The sequence below is a fragment of the Lotus japonicus genome, chromosome 1, assembly GCF_012489685.1.
Source record: "Lotus japonicus ecotype B-129 chromosome 1, LjGifu_v1.2".
Classification (NCBI taxonomy): domain Eukaryota; kingdom Viridiplantae; phylum Streptophyta; class Magnoliopsida; order Fabales; family Fabaceae; genus Lotus; species Lotus japonicus.
This window is the reverse complement of record NC_080041.1, coordinates 65977961-66001727: the sequence shown is the minus strand read 5'-3', so window position 1 is coordinate 66001727 and position 23767 is coordinate 65977961. Positions and strand designations below refer to the sequence as shown.

The following is a 23767-nucleotide window of genomic DNA, read 5'->3' as shown; positions in this document are numbered from 1 at the left end:
GCTTTTCTTGATCTGAACTAGAAATGTTGCAGCAAAAACACAGTGACAACCATAAAATCAGCCACCTTAGGTTTTATTTCCACTAAAAACGCAGCAAGAGGGAACAAGAACAATAGACCCTCTGTCAACACACTCACTCACGTCTAGTCCTTGATTAAAATATGCAAAAACATCCGTAGGTGACTCGTATACAGATAGTCTCCACGTAACGGACCTATGATAACCTCTAATACATTATTAGAATATTAGAGATCGAATTCAACGCAAAAGCTATTTCAAGATGAGAGAATTATATTTCCATACAGTAAGGTCTATCTTGGGTGAGACTTCTCAATAAATCATATATCACATCCATTTCTTAAAATCAAATTGTATATAACATTTATTACTTTTCTCACCAATTGAGTGTATATCTGATATTTACATCTCTTTTTCTTCCATTTTTGACTTTGAATATTTATACCAATTACACCAATTGAGTGATTAAGTTATCTTCACACCTTTTGAATATGTGTAAAAGGTGGAGTAAAGAGAGATATATGGAGAAAAGAAGAGAGAGTAAGATGCGATAAGTGATATGATTGAAAAAGAAGAAAAAGATAAAGAGAAATGAAGATGAAAATGAGGTGAGAAATGTGATGGTATCAATGTATCATAACTCATTAGTGTGTCTATCCGATATTTACCCAGCCAGTTTGATCTTTTATTATCCCACTGTGTTCTCTTTTTCTTCAATCATTGGTAATTAGACACATTACCACCCATGAGTCCCCACAGTGTTTGGCCTAAACAAGCTCCCCCAAGTTCCCTTTCAGAATCAAAATTGCTCTCTCATGAAAACATCATCACATTCTTTCATTTTAGTTTCCTCGGACACTCAGAGAAGCTTTTGAGGAATCTCTGTCTAAAGAGTTCATTCATTCTTAAATGTTTCTTTACTGTCTGTGTAGGATGCCATAGCAATCTCACCCGGGAAACAAGGTAAAGAAGTTCTACACAGTCCCCACCCTTTCCTTGTTTTGCATTTTGCTTCAATTTCACAGTAGGATCTCTTTCAGGTTCTTGTATCTGTGAATTTCTTCATGGTTTCCCTCATGATGCATGTTCTGTGTTGTGCAATTACTGAACTTTGCACTAGATTTTGTTCAGTTTTTGCTCCGACACTCGCACCCTTGTGTGAAATGTTTCTTAATCGTTGTACTGTTGGGATAAAGTTTAGATTTTTTCACAATATAAGTTGACCCTTTTCTAATGATTCGTGAAAAATTCAATTTTTTTCCATTCGTTTTAGGAAACAAGGAAAAAAGTCAAGGTTTAAGATGTCCCTTCTATGAAGCTTGTTAGCTTGAGCAATTTTGGTTGAAACTTTGAAGCTTGTTAGCGTGGATCTGCTGATGATACTTTGCTCCCCTTTTTGTATCCATTTGCCTTGAAATAGGAGTAAACAAACATGGCGCTGGGGAAGAATTCCCGAGGCGAGAGGAGGAACTGCTCAACGGTCTCTGTAGCCGTGTTCGTTGCATTTTGCTTAGTTGGTGTATGGATTGTAATGTCATCCATTGATCCAATTCAGAATTTAGTCATGCAGGTATCTGAGACTGAGACCATAAATGAGGTGAAAGATATAGCTAGTGAAAGTGGTTCCAGGCAATATGAAGAGGGGTTAGGTGAAAATATACCAGAAGAATCAACAAGGGTAGATAGCCAGAACCATAAATCTCAGAGTGAAACTAGTCCAGGAAATCAGGATGACCGAAAAGGAATTGAAAATGTGTCTGATAATAGATCTGAATATAATCAGCATGAGGTTGTAAAGGACGTCTCAGGTAAAACAAATGATTTGGATAAGGGTCCAGGGAGTAAAATTGAGGAGAATGATCAAATTAGGCATGTCAAGCCAAGCATCGACAAGAAGCAGGAAGAATCACATGGATACTTAAATTCAGAATCTAGAGAAACAGAAACACTAGATGGTCAAATTAATGAAGAAGTCAGAGGATCAATGGAAAGTTTAGATGAAAGGGAATCTGATAAGAGCATAAATGGTAGTGAATTAGGGACAGAAAGTACTGCAGGTGAAACCATACAGCTAGATGAGAGGATTGGTGAGTCTGAGGAGGAGAAAGTCAAGGAAAATCTGCGTTCAAAGCCAGAACAAAGTGCTGGAGAGGATAACATGGAAAGCCATGAAAAAAGTCCAGCTTCTAAAGAAGTTTCTATCACCGGTATACAAACTGAAACTTTGATTGAAGCTAGCACTGAAAACACTGAAAAGGGAACTTTTTCAACTCAAGCTGCAGAGTTGCAGCATCGGAAGGATCCACACAAGTCTTCAGTCTCCATTGAAAGCACCAAATATGACTGGAAACTTTGTAATACAACTACAGGATCAGAATACATTCCTTGTCTTGACAATTGGCAAGCAATTAGAAGGCTTCACAGCATAATGAACTATGAGCACTGGGAGAGGCACTGTCCCGAAGAAACTCCCACTTGTCTTGTTTCTCTTCCTGAGGGCTATAGAATCCCAATTAAGTGGCCCAAAAGCAGGGAAATGGTATGTAACACATAAACTGGGTGAAAGCCACAAGTGATTGCATAATTTTGAAATTCAATAAATGATCCTTTGGTGCCTATTGCAGATATGGTACAAAAATGCTCCACACACAAAGCTTGTAGAATCTAAGGGTCATCAAAACTGGGTCAAAGTTACCGGTCAATACCTTACTTTTCCTGGTGGCGGAACGCAGTTTAAAAAGGGTGCTCTTCATTACATTGAATTCATTCAGAATGTAAGAGCCTTCCTCAGCTAAGTAGCAATACTGCAATTCTCTTGCTAATATGTTATTTCTCATAGCCACTTGATCTTACATTTGTTATTTTTATAGATAACATAGAACCAGATTGTTAGTTATAGGAAAAGAAAGGCCTCCTATTTGAGTCATGTGTCGTGCACATAAGTATATCAATGTGATTCTTATTTTGGAGGAATCATCAATGTTTATATTTTTCCTACTCTTGTAAAATACTTTTTCTGTTTTGGGATTGCAGTCAAGCTCTGAATGTTTAAGAAAAAAAATAGTAAAGCAAAGGGACTTTGATATTGAGATGAAGCTATTACTAGTTAGTTTTGTGTCATTGCAAAAATATGAAGTACATTTTCTAGGTTTGGAGAGAAGGATTTTTTTATAAGATGTATCCAAGTCCTTCATTCCAAATTTTGTCGGGAGTGATTGTATTAATTTGATTTGTTTCTAACTAGTCACCAATGGTAAGGATTATGTCATCTTCATATACAATCAATACGTCAACCTTCCTTTCAGTTGAACGTCTTACACACAAAGTGTGATCTGCTTGTCCCTGTGTGACCTTGGCCTTTGATAAATGGGGTGAACTTTTCAAACCAAGCTCTAGGTAATCACTTTAGTTCCTATAGAGACTTATTTACCTTACATATTTCCGTATAACGCACTCTTCAAAGCCAGGAGGTGCACCCATGTATACTTCTTCCTCCTAGTTCCCATTTGGGAATACATTCTTCACATCCAACTGTTGTTGAGGCCAATCAAGGTTTGTTGCTAGAGACAAGTGTATTAGGTTTGACAGTTACTGACTCACCCAGTTAGTAACTGGCTAACTGCCCCATCTCTCTATCTCTCCCTCAGCTATATATTGCTCATTGTATCACTATTTCTCTCTAGTCAATACACTAGATATTCAAATGAAGTGCTCTTTAGTTTTCTGTCTTTCTATTTTCTTATAAACTGCCATGAGGAGAGACACCAGTGGGATGAAAATGAGTGTTAAAAATTAATTATATCAGTTAGCTCTCTTGAAAAATACAAGGCCAATTGGTTTCCAAATGTTTCACTCAAACCTATGGCATAGATTAATTAGAGACTTTCGTATCTTGGCAAAGCTGAAATGCCAGCTAGCCTAACTGACTACTAACTGCCCCAGATCCGCATAAGTCTAGTTTGCATAGTGCACACTCAAGATGTCCAGCCCTGAGCGTAAGGAGTGTTTGTTAAGGTCTCATATTTACAATGGTGACTAAAAAAGTCCTTATAAATGTTAGAGCGTAACTGAATTCACAAGCTCTCTATACCATATAATAAGGTTGAAAGAAAAATAAAGCACTTCATCTGCATATTCAGTGTATTGAATTGAGAGAAATAGAGATACGATGAACTAAATCTAGCTCAGGGAGAGATAGAGGGATGGGGAAGTTACTAACTGAATTGGTTATTACCTGCTAAGCCTAACATATTGCTAGCTGGCCTAACTAACTACTAACTTCCCAGAGCATATGACAAGCTACAGCTAACGATTATTAGACAACTACAATAAAATAACAACACTGACAGCTCCACCATATCCCAAGTCTGATTCTCTTCAAGAGCTTTCATCTCTATCTAAAGACTGATTCTTTTGAAGAGCTTTTGTCTCTTCCGATACAACCTCTTTTTACTCAGTAACCTCTAGAACATCCTGTATGTTTTTTGGAATTTCCTTACATGAAAGCTTTGGTGTAAAGGCACAAAAAGAAGGTGAAAGATTTTCGTATGATACAAAATTAGTCTGCGGATTTTTAGTACATGACCTTACACCCATTTGGATGACAATGGGGAGATCAAAATCAATTATATTCAGAACTCCTGGACTCAAAAACTTAATCTGATCCAGAGTCGACCGACTGTGCAGTTTCATGAACATTATTGTTTGTTGGGTTCTTGGACTCATGTTGGTGCTTGGGTTCGAAAGGATGTTCCTTCGAGTGGTTTGCCTCCTTGAGCAGTGTCAAAGGGTTCTATGCTATTGTGAATGGTACCTGTTGTTAGTTATTTCAGCATCATTGCTATAGGTAGGCATCAAGTTTTCATCATCTAAAGAACTTGATTCACTCTTCAATTTCTCTATTTTCAAGAAAAAATGATTTCTGAATCAGAAACATTAAGTTGAAAGTACTGAGTTGAATCTTCAATTGTGATTTGCCCATGAAGTTGAAGAGTGAAGAGAGGTTTTGACTCATCCATAGTGACAGATTTTTTTTAGTACTATTATTATTATTATTATTCTGGATCTTGGATTAAAGCACTTCTGTTGTATCCCTTTTGAGTGGGAAGATACCTGGTGTACACTTTTTTTTGGCTCAAGGGTCTAATTTACTTTGGTTTTTTTCATCTATTTGGATAAATACCGCTCACCAATTATCTTTAGGGGTAGAGAAGATGGCATCCTATTAGTTGGGAATAAAAACTTAGATCCATATCAAATGGGGGCAATACGGATCGAACTCTAGACGACTTGGTCATGGATGCTTTGATACCATGTCATGAACCAATTATCCCAAAAGCTTATGTTGTTTGATTGAAGAGACATGAATAGTTTTATATTATATTTTTTACTGTCTGTAAAGCACGACCTCACCCTCTAGATTTCTTCTTCCAGTTTGTTGTCCATGGTTTTCTACAGTGGTCACACCTTGGCTTTGTTCGTTTATCTTCTCCTTGGTTGAACCCTTTAGTCACAAGGGCTGAACCCTCAGTATCCTGACTTGTGGCGAGTTTGGGAGTGTGCAACGTAATCGTTCTCCTAGATTCCTCTTTTTAAATTTCAGAGAAGAGTTCCTGGATGGAAGGGAATGGTTGTGGCTGGAATATATCCCAAGCCTTGTCCAAGTTTCAAACAAGACCAGTTAGAAACATGTAGACACCATCATTTCCTTTCCTTCTTTTGTTGTTGAACCGAGCTTCCATCCTCGGGGTATTCAAAATCATCCTTGTAACATTGATCAATTTCTTGCCAAGGGGTCACCTTAAAATTGTAATAAGTTTTGACATCCTAGTCACCTTGTTTGGATTGTCAAAGTCGTGTCTTTAAGTCAAATTTTGTATGAGTTGTCCAGATGTGAAAAGCATTCATGTACAGCTTCCAGGTGTGAAAAAAAAAATCTGAAATTAATTCAGATTTTATTCTATTTTAAAAGATCCTTTAAAATCCTTTACCAAGTAATTCCTAACAAACTAAAATACTATCTTATTCCTGGCTAGGAAAATTGGTTTTTATTGTTTTTCTTTTCCTTTTTTTGTTATATTTACACTCTTCTAATATGGGGCACATAAGTTCCTTGTGTATTATTTTATCATCTTAAGATATGGTGATAGTTTCCCTAACTGACCTGCTTCCTGTTAGTCATGCAACCTTTTCATGTTAGCACCTACTTCACTTTGCATCTGTTGTTATGCTTTGCTATCACAATATCATATCACAATCTAACCTTCTTTAGTTTACAAGCCTTCTCAAGTATATGGTCTACATCGTGAAACAAATCATCTCTCTAATTTTTCTCATTTTTTATTTTTATTAAGTCAACATAAGGCATCCTTGTTTTTTGATAAATATGTTTCCATGACCATATAATCAATGCAGTGAGTTTGACAAACTTGTCAATACCTTGTCTTGAAAATTAATCAGTGTCTTAGTGTGTGTTTGAATACCAGTTAAGTGCAATGTAAACAGACTTTTAACTCAATCCATAAGACGAGTTCCATTCACTTTTTGTCTCGAAGTGAGTGTTAACATCTGAATACACTGATGCTAACGGGTATCCAATCACTGGCTTAGCCATCTTGTTCTCATTTGATTGATATGTCCTTTTTCCCCTAATTCGAGTGCTTGTTTAATGCTACAGGCTCTTCCTAATATTGCTTGGGGGAAGAGAAGTCGTGTGATATTGGACGCTGGGTGTGGCGTAGCCAGCTTTGGAGGCTATCTGTTTGAAAAAGATGTTCTGACCATGTCATTTGCTCCTAAAGATGTGCATGAGGCCCAAGTGCAATTTGCTCTGGAACGTGGAATTCCCGCCATATTAGGTGCCATGGGCACCAAAAGATTGCCCTTCCCCGGTTCTGTCTTTGATCTTATCCACTGTGCACGTTGTAGAGTCCCTTGGCACATAGAAGGTATCGTACTTATTTTGATAAAATTTTATTTTTCTCAAAATTTTTATTTTTGAACTTATGCTTGATACTCCTAGCAATACTCTATTATTTTTACAATGTAGGTGGCAAGCTACTCTTGGAGCTTAATCGTGTCTTGCGACCTGGAGGTTACTTTGTATGGTCTGCTACTCCAGTGTATCAAAAGGATCCAGAAAATGTTGGGATTTGGAACGGTAAAACCATCAAAACCAAATTCCTTCTACTCTAAGTAATGAACTTACTTATTTTATATAAAACCATTTTGTTGCAGCCATGGTTAAAATTACAAAGTCAATGTGCTGGGATCAGGTGGTGATTAAAAAGGACAAGTTGAATGGAGTGGCAGCGGCAATATATAGAAAACCAACTGACAATGAATGCTATAACAGAAGATCAACCAATGAGCCGCCATTGTGCAATGAATCTGATGATCCAAATACTGCTTGGTACTCCTATTTTTTGTTTTATTTTGGGAAATATGTATAAATTGCTTCTTAAATAAGGTGGAATGGAAATAATGTTTTGAAAAATTCCTAATAAGAATGCATGGAAATTTAAAAAAAATGTAATGATTACACTGTAATCCCAAAGAGCTTGAGTCTTTCTACCAAGATGAATGAGATTTGTCATTGCTTATGTTGATATATAATTAAACTCCTTTTCTTCCTTGTCAATTCGTCACAAGCATTCTTTTGTTTGGAGATTGATGGATCTTTGTTAGAAGTTTTACAGCACTAATCTGTTGGTATCTGGAGAGTACCATTCTGCAACATCAATCATCTAGCACAAGATTTGAAATATTTCTCATATTGTTATACCCTAAGTCAGTCAGAGGTTACTCATAAAGATTGTAAAACTCCCTATGATATTGATTTTGTGAGTGTGAAGCTTGAGTAAAAGAATGAGATTCTTAGTAATTAATAGTCAATTGAAATGGAGTATTCGTTTTATTCAAATATTTCTTCCCTTGTCTGGACTTGAGTCACTAGTACTATTTACTTTTTCTTGTTTCATTGAAAAAAGAAATGGGATTAAACATCTCAGAATTTTTGCTCTTGTTGAAATTGCCTTCTATATGCTCAACAAATTCAGGGGCTTTGGTGGTTCTTAGATTAGTTGGTGATTATTCCCTTTTGATAAAGCTACTCTGCTAATTTTTATGTTCCAACTTCCTTATCTTCAGGAATATATCACTACAGGTTTGTATGCACAAAGTGCCTGTAGGTTCATCAGAGCGTGGATCAATCTGGCCTGAGCAATGGCCACTGAGGTTAGAGAAACCACCCTACTGGTTAAACTCTCAGGCTGGTGTTTATGGAAGATCTGCTTCAGTGGAATTCACTGCTGATCACAAGCATTGGATTAACCTTCTTTCCCACTCATATTTGAATGGAATGGGAATCAATTGGTCTTCAGTAAGAAATGTCATGGACATGAAAGCTGTTTATGGAGGGTCAGACATTCTTACTCATTTATATTCTTGGAAAATGATTCTTTGAAATTCTGTGTCCTCTTAATAATGTACTACACTGTGTTTTTTTTTGGGGGGGGGGGGGGGGGGGGGCTTATGATCTTTTTATAAAATTTTAACCCTGTTCACTGTTGTTTTTGTGTTTTCTCATGTCTTCAGGTTTGCTGCAGCTCTTAAAACCTTGAAAATAAATGTTTGGGTAATGAATGTGGTTCCAATTGATACTCCAGACACATTGCCAATAATATATGAGCGTGGCTTGTTCGGTATTTATCATGATTGGTGTGAATCTTTCAGTACCTATCCTAGATCTTATGATCTTCTCCATGCTGATTCCTTGTTCTCAAAACTGAAGGAAAGGTAGGTTAACTATGAAAAGTTTTCAACAAAGAAATCTCTTTAATCCTTAACCTTCTTATCTTTTAATCCTTAACCTTCTTATCTTTTAGCTGATATTTCTTTTTGATTCAGGTGCAACATAGTGGCAGTGATTGCAGAAGTTGACAGGATGCTGAGACCACAAGGATATTTGATCATAAGAGACAATGTTGAAACTATTGGTGAGATAGAGAGCATGACTAAATCTCTACATTGGGATATTCAGTTCACCTATTCAAAACTTGGGGACGGATTACTTTGCATTCAGAAGACATTGTGGCGTCCAACAGAGGTTGTAACCATTATGTCAGCCATTGCCTGATTATGTTGCTTCACTCTTTCAATTTCTAAAGGATGGCACCCTCTTGTTTTGGCGAAATGGGTAACATCTATATTCTTTTACTTCCATGTGTATCATTGAAGAATGTCATATGTACTACTCTATGTTGTTAGTTGTATCTGTAACTATTTATCACTGTTATTGTTATGATTATCATTATTAATGTAAATATGTTGTGTATTATTCTTTTCTCAGACACTTATTTTACTTTTCTCTTATAGATACATGAGGGTTTGAGGAAAAGAATGTTGGGAATGCAAGTGAGATAGAATCCAAGTGTATGTAAGCAGTCTCGCATTGGATTAAAAAAATTTGTTGAACAGTATATACGTGAAATTAGCCATAAATGTGATGTCCATATATTTGTGTGGTTTGCTTTTAGTCCAGTGTGCGGAGATCTCCTTGCCCCCCTCATGAGTGATAACACTGGTAAATTCAGGGACTGTTATTGAACTGAGAAGAGAGTACACTGCAGATGCTCCATTTGAGCTATAACAGGGGATTTTGGGATTTACAGACCATCGATAGGAGAGTACATGTACTACATGACCATTATTTTGAATATAGATTAGCATTTAGTCCTTAGTATGGATGGACTTTTGTCAGGGCTGAAAATTCCAAACAACCATATCTGAATAAAAATACTAATATTTATATAAAAATAGTAACCCAGGGGAAATTTCTTTCTAAGGTAAAATCCTTTTTACCAACTCAATAATCAAATCCTACTATAACCTAAGGGAAATACTCTAATTTATATAATAAACTAACCGACTAAGCAAGACACTGACCCAACATAGACCCAACTCAACTAATAAAACAGACTAGCCACACAGGCTTTAAACCCACTAACAGAAAACACGATCCCAAGGTCACCCAAGCTCAAACGCTCCAAGCCCATTTGCTCGAGGCCCATTCTCTTGGCTCCGAACCCTTTTTATTTACTATAATCATACAATTCATATCAGTTAATCATCTTCCTCCATAATATGACACTTGCAACTTTTTTATGCTATCAAAGGTAGAAGAACTAACGCCACTTCCATCAATGCCACCTTCAACATTGAAAACAGATGATTCTGCTTTGAGCAAGTTTTCAGTTTCTTCTGAAGGCATATTGATACTTCCCCATCGGTGTTGCTCCATAACTATTATTCCCTCAAGTTCCATTGCCACTTCTTTCATGGTGGGTCTATCCTCTCCATTTACCCTTAAACACCTTTTTGCAATATTGCCAACTTCCATTAGTTTCTCAACACTTGCATCATCTATTATATAGGTATCTACAATGTGAAGTAACCGACCCCCTCTTTCATTGAAGAAACAAAATACACTGCAAGGTTTCTATCAACCTCTGGCCCTTCAAAGGAGAGTGCCTTCTTTCCTGTTAGTAGCTCCGCAAGGACAACCCCAAAGCTATAGACATCACTCTTCTCAGTTAAAAGACTTGTATGGAAGTATTCAGGGTCAAGATACCCCCATGTCCCCTGCACCAAAGTTGTCAATTGAGTTTTATCCATAGGAACAACCTTAGAAGCTCCAAAATCAGAAACCTTTGCAGTGAGATTGTGATCAAGTAGTATATTTGTAGTTTTCACATCTCTATGTATGATTGGTGTAGAAGCAGCTGCAGAATGCAAGTATGCTAGGGCTCCAGCAAGTTCTGCTGCTATTTTCAATCTTGTTTTCCATGAAAGTTTCAAAGAGTTAGTTTGATCATGAAGATGCTCATAAATAGTACCATTGGGAATAAATTCATAAACAAGCAATGGAACTTCAGTCTCTAAACAACAACCCAAGATCTTCACCACATTCCTATGGTTAATTTGGGAAAGCACAATGACCTCATTGATGAACTGCTCAATCTGGTTCGGGTCACTGATTTTGGACTTTTTTATTGCTACAGTTCTGTTATCTTGCAATAGTCCTTTGTAAACTGTTCCCTGTCCACCTTGGCCTAGTATCTTGCCTTCATCAAAGTTGTTTGTGGCCTCCTTTAGCTCCTCCACAGTGAAAACCTTAGCCATTTCAGTTGACCCTCTATGGCTAGATATGTGTTGTAGTAACATGAAGCCACCATTTTGTTGAAAAAATCGTTCTTTAAGTTTGATGTACTTTCTTTTCTTATTGACATACAAGCTTCCCACGAGTAGTGCTAGGATGCTTAAGCTCACAACTGGAAATAAACAAGTAGGGACATAGTCATAAAATATTCTTCTGTTTATTCATGTTAAAGATATGAATTTACCAATAATGTTTAGTGTAGATACCTAGAAGAATGAGATATAGAAAGAGATGATATATAGATAAGTGATATTTATATCATATGATGTGATATGCGGTAAGACAGATTGTTCTATGGTCTACTAATCTAAACTAGTTAAATTCAAAACAGTAAGTTACGATATTGATTAATATTATCAGTCACGAATGATTAATATAGTTAGCATTAGATTAGTAATCTTCATTTCTCTTTTCTCAGCCTTGTGCTTCTTTTGTACATGGATTGAAATACTCCTAGTATTTTTTTTAATTCAACTTTGGCTTACCAGAAAAAACGAATGATTAATATTTTCAACCTTCAATTATATAAATTTGAGTCACTTGTTTTTTAGAGTGAAGCTATCACTCTATCTAGGGGACAATTCATATGAGAGTTGGATAAAAAGTGGTGTTTGTGAGTATGGTTCTATGGTCTACTAATCTTAACTAGTTAAATTCAAAACAGTCATTTACGATATTGATTAATACTATCAGTCACGAATGAAACTTTTAGACTTTTAGTTAAGAGATTAATTTCTATGCACCGACGGTGTAAAAAGTTTTACAGCATCATTCAATCACAACCTTCAATTTCCTATTAGTCACAAATGAAACGATGTGATTGAATGATGATGTGTAAAACTTATTTACACCGTCGGTGCATAGAAATTAATCTCTTTAGTTAAATTGAAAACCAATCATGAATGATTAATATTTTCAACCTTTTATTATATAAATTTGAGTCACTTTTTTTAGAGTGAGGCTATCACTCTATCTAGGGGACAATTCATATGAGAATGAAGTTCTCTTAAGTGAAATTTATTTAAATTCAAAGTCAAATATTTGATAAAAAAAATTAAATATTCAGTAAATTAATAATTTTTCTAATTCAAGCTAACAATATTTCATGTGTTAAAATTTAAAATTTGTAATTTAATATCAATATGTAAATTTTATTTATTCATTTCAAATCAAATTGTAAAATATATTTAAAAAAAAGGGTTTATCATAATTTATATTTAAAATTTGGATATTTTTAAAAATACTTTTTCTTACCTTGGACAACCTAAAATAGTAGAAAAGATCCAAAAAAAACCTAAAATAGTTTTAGTAGTTAACTGTAATCACAAACAATATGGGTGAACCGATAGAGAACAGAATGTTTGATAATTCGAAATAAAGCAGACAACAGTATACTCACTCAAAGCAATTATCAGTATGATATCTCTTTTGGATTTGGTACTAGATTTGGGACTACATCCTGCATCTTTTGTTCTATCATTTTTGCCGTCTCCTTCATATCCTTCCTGACACAAACAATTGTAGCTCCCTAAAGTGTTGATGCATTTTGCCCCCTCAACGCAGTCATCAATGGATTCCTTGCATTCATCAATATCTAAAGTAAAGGATAGTTTGTCAGTTGTGGTATCTGTTTTGACAATGAATAGAAGTTCTGCAATAGGTTTTGATTGATTCACATTTTCACAAACTCTATCTTCTAATTTCTCATTTCTCTATCTCTCACTAGACGTGGTAATTGGAATCTCCAGAAATGCAAAAATTAAACTATGTAAGCATTGCCATATCATAATGACTTATTTCAAATGAAAAAAATATTTGAGGGATCAAAAACTGAAATTTGTTTCGTGGGATCAATACAGAGTGTCACCTCTATTTTACAGTAATATTTAGCCATAAAAAATGAAAATAATATATTTTATTTACTTAATTTTATAAAATTAATTATACTACTTAAATAAGTAATTATACTACTTAATTTTATAACTCACTTTTCTAATTTCTATACATCATTAATACTGGTGTGAATGGAAATAGAGAAAAATTTCAATTAAATAGATGTATTTTTATAAAAAAAATGATTAATACACCACAAACTTCAAATTACTTAAGATGTTAATGGTATGGGGAGTATGAATTAATATACCTTCGCAACCCTCATGGAGGTAAGGGTTTCCTCGAAATCCATCAGTGCAGTTACAAAAGTATCCAGGTCCCTCAGTTGAATTGTAACATTCACTGTGGTTTGCTTTACACACATAGCTGGAATTCATTTTTTGAGCTTCTTGGCACGTTTGGTTCCCCACAGTCCAAGCTAACACCACAGGGAACTTTGTCTTCTCAAACTTGGTGAGGTTCATGATGTAGAAGTTGTAGCCTCCATTTTCCACCAGAAAAGCACGCCCGCATGGGTTATAGTTGTCAATTCCTTCTGATTGGTTTAAGAAGGACGAAAAATAATAGTATATTGATCTCGTTAACCCTTTGGGTATTGAAGTCGCAGAACAAGCAGTGCCAGAACAAGACCCATTAGAGATTTTTAGGATAGGATCGCACATAGCCAAGCACGCCGCAGTGGTGAGGGAGCTTCCCTCAGAATCAGATCCCGCTAAAAGTCCAACGGTATTACAGCCAACGATGGTAAACTTGTTTCGACTTGAGGAAAGATAATAAGGTGTCGTCAGGTTAAACCCTTGAGACGACGTTTCATTTGTAAGTTCGTTTGTCTCACTCAAGCAATTGCTTGCAACTTGCCACTCAACGCGAAGCTCGGCGGGGTTGAGGGAGATGTCGAGGACAGTCATGTTATTTGGTGGCAAGAAAGGGGATGAAGTGATTTGGTTGCAATCGATGAGGAACGTGCTGTTAAGGGAACAAGCCTCAGTGGTGCCAAATGGGAAGGGAATGGGGACATTGCCACACTTTGTTTGGCAGTTTGGGAGTGAAATGGGTTGACTTGATGTTCTTAAGATGAAAAGGGTCGAAACAAGTAGCAGCAGAAGAAGCTGCTGCTGCTTCGTCTTTGAATGATGCCCAGCCATGGCTTTGATATCCTGTGGGTGTGGCCGTATCATTATAATATTGATTGTTGATATACAAGTTGCAAGGTTTTGTTCAGTATTTATATATAGAGATGCGAAAATTCAATGTGTTACACAAGAAATGCAAATATGGGGTTTAATTTCTTTCGAGCAGCTTCCTTATAACTTCTTCCGCTTGTAATAGTCAAAATTCCAAACCACGTGTACAAGTCACAACCATGACTTTATATAGTTTCTCAAAAACCAATTATCACAAAACTTAAACACGGTCATAAGAATAGTTATATATTATTATTTTTAATACGCTCTTCCTTATCCAAGAGCTTATTTGGACAACTCATTTGAATTTAAAATGTGAATAATGCATACGATGTGTTGAAATTTAACTTTTTATTTGAAGAATTGAAGGCACAATAACCTATCATGTGTTGAAACCATTTAATCATAAAGACTCTAATATCATGTTAAAAACTCTCATAAACTAAATAACTTTTTGAGCAAGGGATAGGTGAATTTTTAATAGGCTGAAATATGTTTCTTGTCCCTCTAAATTAAATTTGGGGTTCTTTGGTGTAGGTCCCTCTATTATTTTTTTTGAAAAATACCCCTAAATGAAAAATAATACTGAGGTTTCGGCCTCTGTCATCACCTTCCGTCCATTATCTACTGAATCACCTAACTGACACTGACGTGACATGATTTTAGACGAGCTAAACCAAAAACCCTAATTTTAGAAGACAAAAACATATTTAAACCATTTTAATATTTATTATTTCTAAGAGCATCTCTAATGGTAGGAACTTATTTTGGGACTTTACTCATTTTTTGTGGGTTCAGATTGCCACATAGGATTTAAGACACTTATTAGGTCTCTATGCACATTTCACTCTAATGGTTGAGATTTTATTTTACTTTTGACCGGGCCCACAATACCCAATATATTTATATTATTTATTTCCCTCCTTATTTTTCACTTTGGTTATGGACTTATGGTATTTGAGGAGAGAGAAAAAAATATTATTTTATTTAAGATCCCATATTTGAGAGTACCTGAGCTAAGACACGGATCTTAGCTTTTGCTAAGATCTCATGCCATGTAGGATAACTCTAATGGTGAGATCTAATAAGATCCGGATCTTATTTTAAGATCTCAAAATAAGGACTCCATTGGAGATGCTCTAAGATAGTAAGATAGTTGAGCCATGAACTCCGGTCGTTCTTATGTAAAAAAGAAGCAACGATCAAACACGGTTCTGTTCCTGAAATTGACAGTAGCGTCTTTTAATTTGTAACTAGGTAGTTATTAAACACGGTTTAATTAATTTGTACTATGTGTTGGTACTTGGAAGTAAGAAACTTGTGGCATATATATGCAGTTGCATGCAGGGGTGGAGGAACCGGACCCACGCTCCCTATATATTCGTAGTCTAAAACAGAGTCAACTCATCTAAAAAAAGATAAACCGTACACTTCTAGATTTAAATTTTTCTTATGGCCCCCTTCCACAGTCAATAGAACAAAAGTCTAACTCAAATAAGACCCAAATAGTGCTCTTCTGGGTTCAAAACATATGCAGGCTATATCAGGTCTCCAATAGCATCAGTTACTACTAGCATATATGTGTGTGTATATATATATATATATATTATATATATATATATTCTCTCTTTTGGTCTATAGACTAGTGTTTTTTTACCCGCGCGTTGCATGGGGAATATGTCCATTATATTTGATACGTCAATTCATACCTTGATTATTAAAAATATATTAAACAACAGATGAAATAGAAGAGTTAGAAATGCTAATCAAAGTCGACATAAAGACTTCTCTTATAAGCCTGATTGAGATCAACATGAACTCGTTTCACATTCTTCGTGATATGAAGACAATAGCACAAATCATAGATATCAAAAATTATCAACATATTAATCTTAAAAAAATTATTGTGCTAGTAACACAAATCAGGATTGTGAAAGATAAATCATTGTTGGTCAAGAATCAAGTTCAAGGTTGGAAAGCAAATAAAATTCAGTTTTAGGATCGATTGTTGAGTTGATTAATTATAAAGCTAACAAAGATAAGTGTGTGAAGATCAATGGTGAGAAGGCCTTGGGTTCTTGCTTAATTAATTCAGTTTTAGTCAACGTATTCTATCCACAAAACTCTGAGTCTCTCCTTGATGCTCTAGCCTAATTAATCATCTATCGATGCCTCGCATAGACAATCCTCTCAAGCCAAAAAGATAGGAACAATTCCTTGACAACCTAAACATTTGCTAAAGGCACTAAGCATGCAATTCAGGCCAACATACCCCAACCCTTCCTCTATTCCTAGTAGCAAGCATAGAAGGGGTAATCCCACAACAAGTCCCTAATCTATAACAAACTTCCGTTATGATTATAGAAAAGCATAAAGCTAGCACGCGTTCAAGCTTAAAAGATGAAGCAAAGATATGAGATTCAAGGGTTTACTCAGAGAATTCATGAATAGAAATAGGAATTATAACTAAAACATCTAAAGTCTTACAAAGATCCCAAAGCAAGAAGGAAGACTAACCACTCATGGCTAGTGAATCCATACAAAGAAATGTAAAGAACCTGAGAAAGGAAACAAGATGGAAGCCTCTCACAAGCCCCAAGGTTCTCCTCAGCTTCTAAACTTGATCCCAAACGTGTAAAATGTCTAAGTGTATCAAAGAAAATGACCAAAGCCTTATTTATAGGCAAAACATACGAATCTGGGCGCTCAGGCGCCAATTAAGCACGCCTGAGCGCCAATTCAAAGTGAGAAACGTAGCTTCTAGAGGTAATTGGCGCTCAGCGCTCAACAGGAACGCTCAAGCGCCAATTCCTCTCTAGCATGATGTAAACATCGAACCAATTGGCGCTCAGGCGCTCAGCACGAGCGCTTGAGCGCTCTCTACATGCTAGAAAGCCTCTTGACCTTCTTTTTAACTCCTCTTTAAGCCTCCCTTCAATTCTCCAAGCCTTTGACCTTCTTCCTTCATCAGTTTTCAGACCTAGCTGCTTGGGAACAAAGCAAGGAAAATATCTAGGAACTCCAAGAGATTATTAGCACAAAAGACCCTCAATTCAAGTAGAAAAGATATGCAAGTCCTAAACTTACTTAAAATGCAAGAAATGTCCCTATAAAACTATAAAATTATCAAAACAAAGTAAAAACACAAAGAAAGATAAAAATGCATGAGAATGCATGAAACACTACATGAGACTCAATAAAAGACTCAAAATTAACAAAGAAATGACCCTAAAAACACTACTAAAATAGGGTCATCATACCACTATACTCAACGACAACACGTCCTCGAGCGTAAACAGCACTCGCTTGCCCTCAAGCGCAAGAAATGCTCCCGAAACAAGTGCTCAACAAAGAATACTTATAACAAAATCGGGGGATTTAGCAACTACAGCTGGTTCCAAAAGAAAGACACAACAATCCACTTCATGCAACTTTCGGACAAAGAAGAGTGTAGAGTCCATCATGAGAAGCATATAGATCTAAAATTCCTAGGATGAGATATATATTTAGTGCACTGAGCACACAAGCAGTTCATAGGTTCTGGATATCATTCACTCAAGAGCAACCAAGATCAAACATGCACATATTTAATGAGACTTCAAAGGGTTGAAATGTTGGCTTGGTGAAGTACAAGGTGTTTGGTCCCTAAGGAAGACTAGGCTTCAAAACATATTGAGTGTGGTCCAATTAGTAACCCCGGAGCTTTCATAAACAAACTTTACAAGCACAAGTCTCTTGACCCCTTTCTCAATTTTTTTTTTGCACTCCAACTTTGATTAGGAGTTCTTTTCTTTTTCTTTTTCTTTTTCTAACATTTTTTTACTTGGGGCAAGAAACTATTTCACAAATTTCTTCAGCTCCACAACAATTCAAGGACCATCACTCCCCAAATTATGACCAAACATCTGTCCCAAACATTTGGCTACAACAAATTCTCCAATAAGGCTCAAATGGGACGACTAAGGGTAATGTACAAGCCAATAAACTCATAAGCTCAAAAACCTATAGGTCTCAAGAATTGTGAAAGTATCACAAAGCATGCAAATAGTGAAATCCATACAGAATCAAGAAGTAAAAGTGAGTCAGGATCCTCCAGGGAAATTATATGGTGAAGGGTCAAAGATGGACCCTTATGGACTCACACCAACTCTATCCTTAAGAAACAGTCGGAAGACCGAAGTTTCCTCCTCTCTTCCCCAAAGCATGCAATCACTCATCCCCAAAAGACAACACAAGTATTCATAAAAACATTTTCAAAAGCAGCACAAGTAAGAGAGCATAACTACGTGCAAAAACATGTGAGTATAGGGAAGTAAAGACCCAAAAACGACTCTAACAAAACAATGCATGAATAAAAGAAAAATATGCAAAAATGCATGAGCTAAACTAAGGGAAAGAGTCGACCTCCTTTACCAATTACCATGGAGGCCTTAGATACACCTCCTACTCCAGAATTCATGCTCTCATTCCCTGCAAAATGCAACAAACAAACAAGTAAAGAAAAACAAGACTTAGGTTGTCTCCCAAGCATCCCTAAGTTATAGTCTTAGGTGGACTCTCCTTCCTTTGGTGTTAGGAAGGAAATTCCTTACCATCAATCTTTCTTCCACATGTGCAAGGTAGGAACCTTGCACAAAACCTTTGGAACATCTCCTCCCAAGAGAGGGTATCATCTAAACCATTGTACCAAATCCTTGCTCCCCCTTTCAAGGAGTGAGAGAAGAACTTAATCTTGAGCTCATCACTAGTCACACCTTCCATCTTTACAAGGTGACTAGCTTGAGTGAACCCCATGTGGGCTTGGAAATTCTCATCTTTAGACCCCCCCATACTTACTTTCACTAACAAGCTTGATGAGAGCTTGATTAGGCTCAACATCTTTTTCCTTCACTTTGGGGGTCTCTTTTGAAGACCTGGACAAGCTTTTGATCATATCACAAACAAAATCATCATTAAGGTTAGTTTGAAAATTAGGATTGAAAACTGAAAATTTTACCTTGTCCTTACCAACTCTGAGGATGAGCTGACCCTTATCAACATCAATCTTAGCCCTGCCAGTGGCTAAGAAGGGTCGGCCTAGAATGAGAGGAATCTTTTCATCCTCCTCCATGTCCAGCACCACAAAGTCCACGGGGAACACATACTTGTCCACCTTCACCATCACATCCTCAACAATCCCATATGGTGTTTTTAGGGATCGGTCCGCCATTTGTAAGGAGAGCATGGTCGGGGTGACCTCTCCTAAGTTCAGCCTTCTAAACATGCTAAGCGGCATCAAGTTGATGCTCGCTCCCAAATCACACAATGCTTCAACCTCCGACAAACCCTCAATCTCCACTGGAATAGTAAAGCTTCCGGGATCTCTCCTCTTCCTTGGCATTTTCCTTTGCAAGATTGCACTACATTCTTCGGTCAACATCAGCGTCTCATCAACCTCCTTCAACTCCCTTCTCTTACTTAAAATGTCCTTCATGAACTTAGCATAGATAGACATTTTTTCCAAAGCATCGGAAAAAGGGATATCGATATGGTGTTTCTTAAAAACATCCATAAATTTTGAAAACTTTGTATCCAAATTCTTTTTAGCCAATGCTTTAGGAAATGGAACTTTGCCAAGTTCAGGAATAGGACCATTCATCACTCTAGTTTTAATAGGAACACTCTATTCCTCCTCAACTATCTCCTCACTCTTTTCGCCCTCTGCTTTCTTTTCTAACCCATTCTACACTCTACCACTTCTAGTAGTCATAGCAGAAGCACTTTCTTGTTCGAGATTGGGGAAAGTATCAGAAGGAAGTTTACCTTGAGGCATTTCGGCTATTTTCTTGGCTAGCTGGCCAAGTTGGTTCTCCAAGTTCTTGATAGCCGCCTCTTGGTTCTTATAGCTGTTCTTCATGCGGTTGATGCAGCTTTCCAATAGCTCCTCTAAGCTCTTCTTGCCACCATCATTTTCACCAACTTGCTCTTCGACTTGTTGAGAAAGTCCAGAGCTTTGATCTCGGAAACCTTGACTAGTCATGGCACAAAAATTACTAACATGAGGCCCTCCACGAGTCACACACTCCACTTTTGCTACACTAGCACCAACCAAATTGGTCGCCTTTATGTGATTTTGAATCTCCGCCATTCGTTCGGAGAGTTGCTTGTTGGAGGCCAAGAGCTTGTCGTAAGCTTCAACTTCAAACATACTTCTTCGGGTTTGGCGATCATTTTCAGAGTTCATGGCTCTCGCTGCCATCTTTTCTATCAAGTCATACCCCGCTTGTGGGGGAAGAGCATCAAACTCCCCATTAGAAGTCGTGTCCAAACCAAACCTCCAAGAGTATTGTAGACCATCATAAAATGTTGCAACCAATTCAGCTTGGGTGAGATTGTGTTGAGGGCATTTCCTCAAGAGCTTCTTGAAGCTCTCCCAAGATTCATAGAGATTCTCTTCAGCGGTTTGCACAAAAGTCATGATGTCTTTTTTTAATTTCCTCAAAAGGGCTCTTGGGAAGAACCTTATTGTGAATTTTTCAGATAATTCATCCCAAGTAGTGATACTCCCTTGAGGTTGTGAATTCAGCCATTCCTCCGCTGCATACTTCAAAGAAAATGGAAACAAGCTCAACCGAATTGCATCCGTCGGAATATTGTTCACTCGGTAAGTGTTGCAATTCCGGATGAACCTCTCCATAGGTGCGTGAGGATCTTCTAGGGCACCTCCACCATATTGGCTTTGACTCACCAAGTTGATGAATGCCGGTCTCAACTCAAAGTTTCCAACTCCCTCGGGAAAAACAATGCTCCCGGGATAGTCATAACTCATAGTAGCTGAAGTGAGTTCCCGAAGAGATCGGTTGACATTCTCAACTTCTTGTTCTCGTAATCGGAGGGTGATCCCCTCTTGAATTCTTGCCTCAATGTGGGCTTGCATCTCTTCCTCCGTCATATTGCCACCCAAGAAGGTGTCTCCCGTGAGACTAACCTGAAAGTGTCCCGGTTCAACCGGTCCAACCGGCCGGTTCGAGCCGAGTTTAATAACACTGGCAGCAAGCATAGAAGGGGTATGTAAGACCCAAGTTTTTAAGCTTAGAATAAGTGGAAGAGATTTCCATTTACGATTAGGTTTGACGTATCGTGAAGGGAAAACCTGAACAAGAGTTTATCGAATGGAATAAATTTGTGAAGGAGAAATTTCAGGAAAAGTCAAAGGATTGTATCGAAGTCGATTTAAGTTATAGCACGACTAATATTCGTTTTAAAACCTAGGACAAGAACCTTAGGAAATAAGACTATGTTCCACCCTTGGAACACTGTAGGAATTTCTTCCAAAAATCTTCAGAGAAATGTTAGAACTTCTCTTTTTCCATATATCACAATCGTTTCGAGGCGAAACTCTAGAATCTACGAACGTCCGATTCCAATCATCGAAAGTTTTCCGAAACTAAAACCCTGGTATTTCAAAACCCTAGAATCAACCGACGATGAAGACTTTTTCTATTCGGAGCTTCAAATGAAGATTCCACACGCGTACACCCATTTCTCTTGATGTTTTCAATCTTTCTTCAGAAGGAAGTTTTCTATTCCGACATACGATGCAAAAAGTAACTTATCGGGTAAAATAGTTTTTACACCGACTTTGCATTAGTCACTTAAAATACAAGGAGACCTCTGTTGAGTTTTGGTATTATGTCGCCAAAACCTATCTTAGAATTCATGGAGAATGAAGCCGGAAAAATCGGAATCGCGAAACTTTCATTTTCCCGCGTTTTGCCAACCTCTATATGTAAGATCAAGATTTGGTCATGTGGTACAACTCTATGTTTTGATGATAACAAGTATTTATTTGTGGATGAACAACTATGATACTCTAATGTTTGTCTTGAGTGTTTTGACAAACAGGTTCTGATTCTGACACCAGAAGATATATTCGTCAGAAGTTCTGAAGATCAGAGGATCAGAAGATCTGAGGATTAGAGGATCAGAGGATCAGAAGATCAGAGGATCAGAAGATCTGAGGATCAGAAGATCTGAAGACCAGAAGCTCTGAGGGACCAGAGGCTCTGAAGGTTCAGAAGCTCTGAAGGTCCAGAAGCAGAAGTTACGAAGGTCAGAGGATCCAAGCATCCCTCTGACTCTGATCACCAAGCTTCACAAGTTCCAACACGAAGCATAACTCTGATCAGAAGTCAATGGTTAAAGGCAAATGTCTCTATCTAGAAGTACAAGAGCAGTGTACTATTCTGAAAAGCCTACCTACCAAGGTTCAGCCACAGCAGGTTCTGGAAGTTCCAGAAATGCCCTCCAACGGTCATATTCTCTCAACAGAAATATCCTTTGCACCTTGGACTATAAAGGCTGAAGAAAAGAAGAAAGCTGAGTAAGAGAAATCAAGAGCTGCAATACAAGAAAAGATTCAAGCTTCTACTTTCTTCATCTATTCTTATTTAGTTTACACTCAGCTTATTTAGAAGCAAACCTTTGTAAACACCAACCTCAAACAGTTGTTTGATTTTCCTTAAGGGACCGGGTAGGTCAGTATCCTTAAGAAGACTAAGAGAGTGAATCTTAGTGGTGATTCCTTTAGGAGATCAAGGTTGATCGGATCCTAAAGAAGACTAAGAGAGTGAATCTTAGTGGTGATTCCTTTAGGAGATCAAGGTTGATCGGATCCTAAAGAAGACTAAGAGAGTGAATCTTAGTGATAGCTAAGTCAGTGTATTGTTAGTCACTTGTAGGTTTCAAGTGCAGTTGTAACAATTATTCTGATTAGTGGATTGCCTTCATTCTAAGAAGGAAGAAATCACCTTAACGGGTGGACTGGATTAGCTTGAGGGATTTATCAAGTGAACCAGGATAAAATACTTGTGTGCTTCTCTCTTCTCTCTATCTTTATCCGCTGCACCATCTATCTTAGAGAAACCGAAAAGATTTACTTTAAATTTTAAGGAGAAAGTTTTTATATTGAAAACGCTATTCAACCCCCCCTTCTAGTCGTTTTTCACACCTTCACTATATATAGCATTAAAAACAAGCCTCGAAAACCAAAAATCATACCGATATTTCTTTGAAGTATTAGAAGATTCAGCGGGGAGAATATCGTGTCTAGAATACATTGGAATCAGTAGGATGAATCGGAAATCACTCTCAAATTTTTATCTTAACTCTATGAGCTAAATCCTCCGATATCTAAACAAATCTGTACCAGTTTACAAAATATCTTTTGAAAATATCTTTACTAAATATCTATCCATCCTATCCTCATTCTGTCGACATCTCTCTCTCTCATTACACTTTTTCTTCATTTTTCTTCCTTGACCCATTTCCTACTTCTTCTTCTATATATATTATGTCCCTTCTCCTTTCCTTTCTACTTCTTATTCTGCTTATTTTCCAAAAGCTGCAGCAAACACCACCACCAACATATATCAATTTTATCTCCATTCTTTTCTTTTTCCAACGTGCACCCACC

The 23767-nt window shown here is 37.0% G+C and overlaps 1 protein-coding gene, 1 non-coding gene and 1 pseudogene across 4 annotated transcripts; 2 read left to right on the top strand and 1 right to left on the bottom strand.

Moving 5' to 3' along the window:
- The first annotated feature begins 764 nt into the window (after window positions 1–764).
- LOC130739816 (probable methyltransferase PMT24) lies at window positions 765–9553 on the top strand. Of its 3 annotated transcripts, XR_009019958.1 has the most exons (10): window positions 765–981; window positions 1292–2557; window positions 2643–2792; window positions 6695–6965; window positions 7067–7177; window positions 7255–7429; window positions 8167–8436; window positions 8614–8814; window positions 8926–9214; window positions 9394–9553. XR_009019958.1 is itself a non-coding variant. In XM_057592245.1 (9 exons), the coding sequence occupies exons 2-9, from the start codon at window positions 1451–1453 to the stop codon at window positions 9152–9154; spliced, it is 2514 nt and encodes an 837-aa protein (XP_057448228.1). In that variant the 5' UTR covers window positions 765–981; window positions 1439–1450; the 3' UTR covers window positions 9155–9355. The 3 variants fall into 3 exon arrangements, 2 of the variants coding, with proteins under 2 accessions (XP_057448228.1, XP_057448217.1); XM_057592245.1 differs by lacking the exon at window positions 9394–9553 and having other exon boundaries at window positions 1439–2557; window positions 8926–9355; XM_057592234.1 differs by lacking the exon at window positions 9394–9553 and having other exon boundaries at window positions 8926–9355.
- Window positions 9554–9804: 251 nt separating this feature from the next.
- Window positions 9805–14370, bottom strand: LOC130739827 (putative wall-associated receptor kinase-like 16; annotated as a pseudogene).
- A 6311-nt stretch (window positions 14371–20681) lies between these two features.
- On the top strand, window positions 20682–20788 carry LOC130734777 (small nucleolar RNA R71). The gene has a single exon (XR_009018121.1). It is a non-coding gene; the product is annotated as a small nucleolar RNA R71 (small nucleolar RNA).
- The last annotated feature ends 2979 nt before the right edge of the window (window positions 20789–23767 follow it).

What these genes read in the sequence shown, in the direction of transcription:
- LOC130739816 (XM_057592245.1), top strand. Translation starts at nt 1,451, where the DNA reads ATGGCGCTGGGGAAGAATTCCCGAGGCGAGAGGAGGAACTGCTCAACG. An exon ending in AGTCCCTTGGCACATAGAAG is followed by an intron (nt 6,966 to 7,066) that starts GTATCGTACTTA and finishes TTTACAATGTAG; the next exon opens with GTGGCAAGCTACTCTTGGAG. An exon ending in ATGAAAGCTGTTTATGGAGG is followed by an intron (nt 8,437 to 8,613) that starts GTCAGACATTCT and finishes TCATGTCTTCAG; the next exon opens with GTTTGCTGCAGCTCTTAAAA.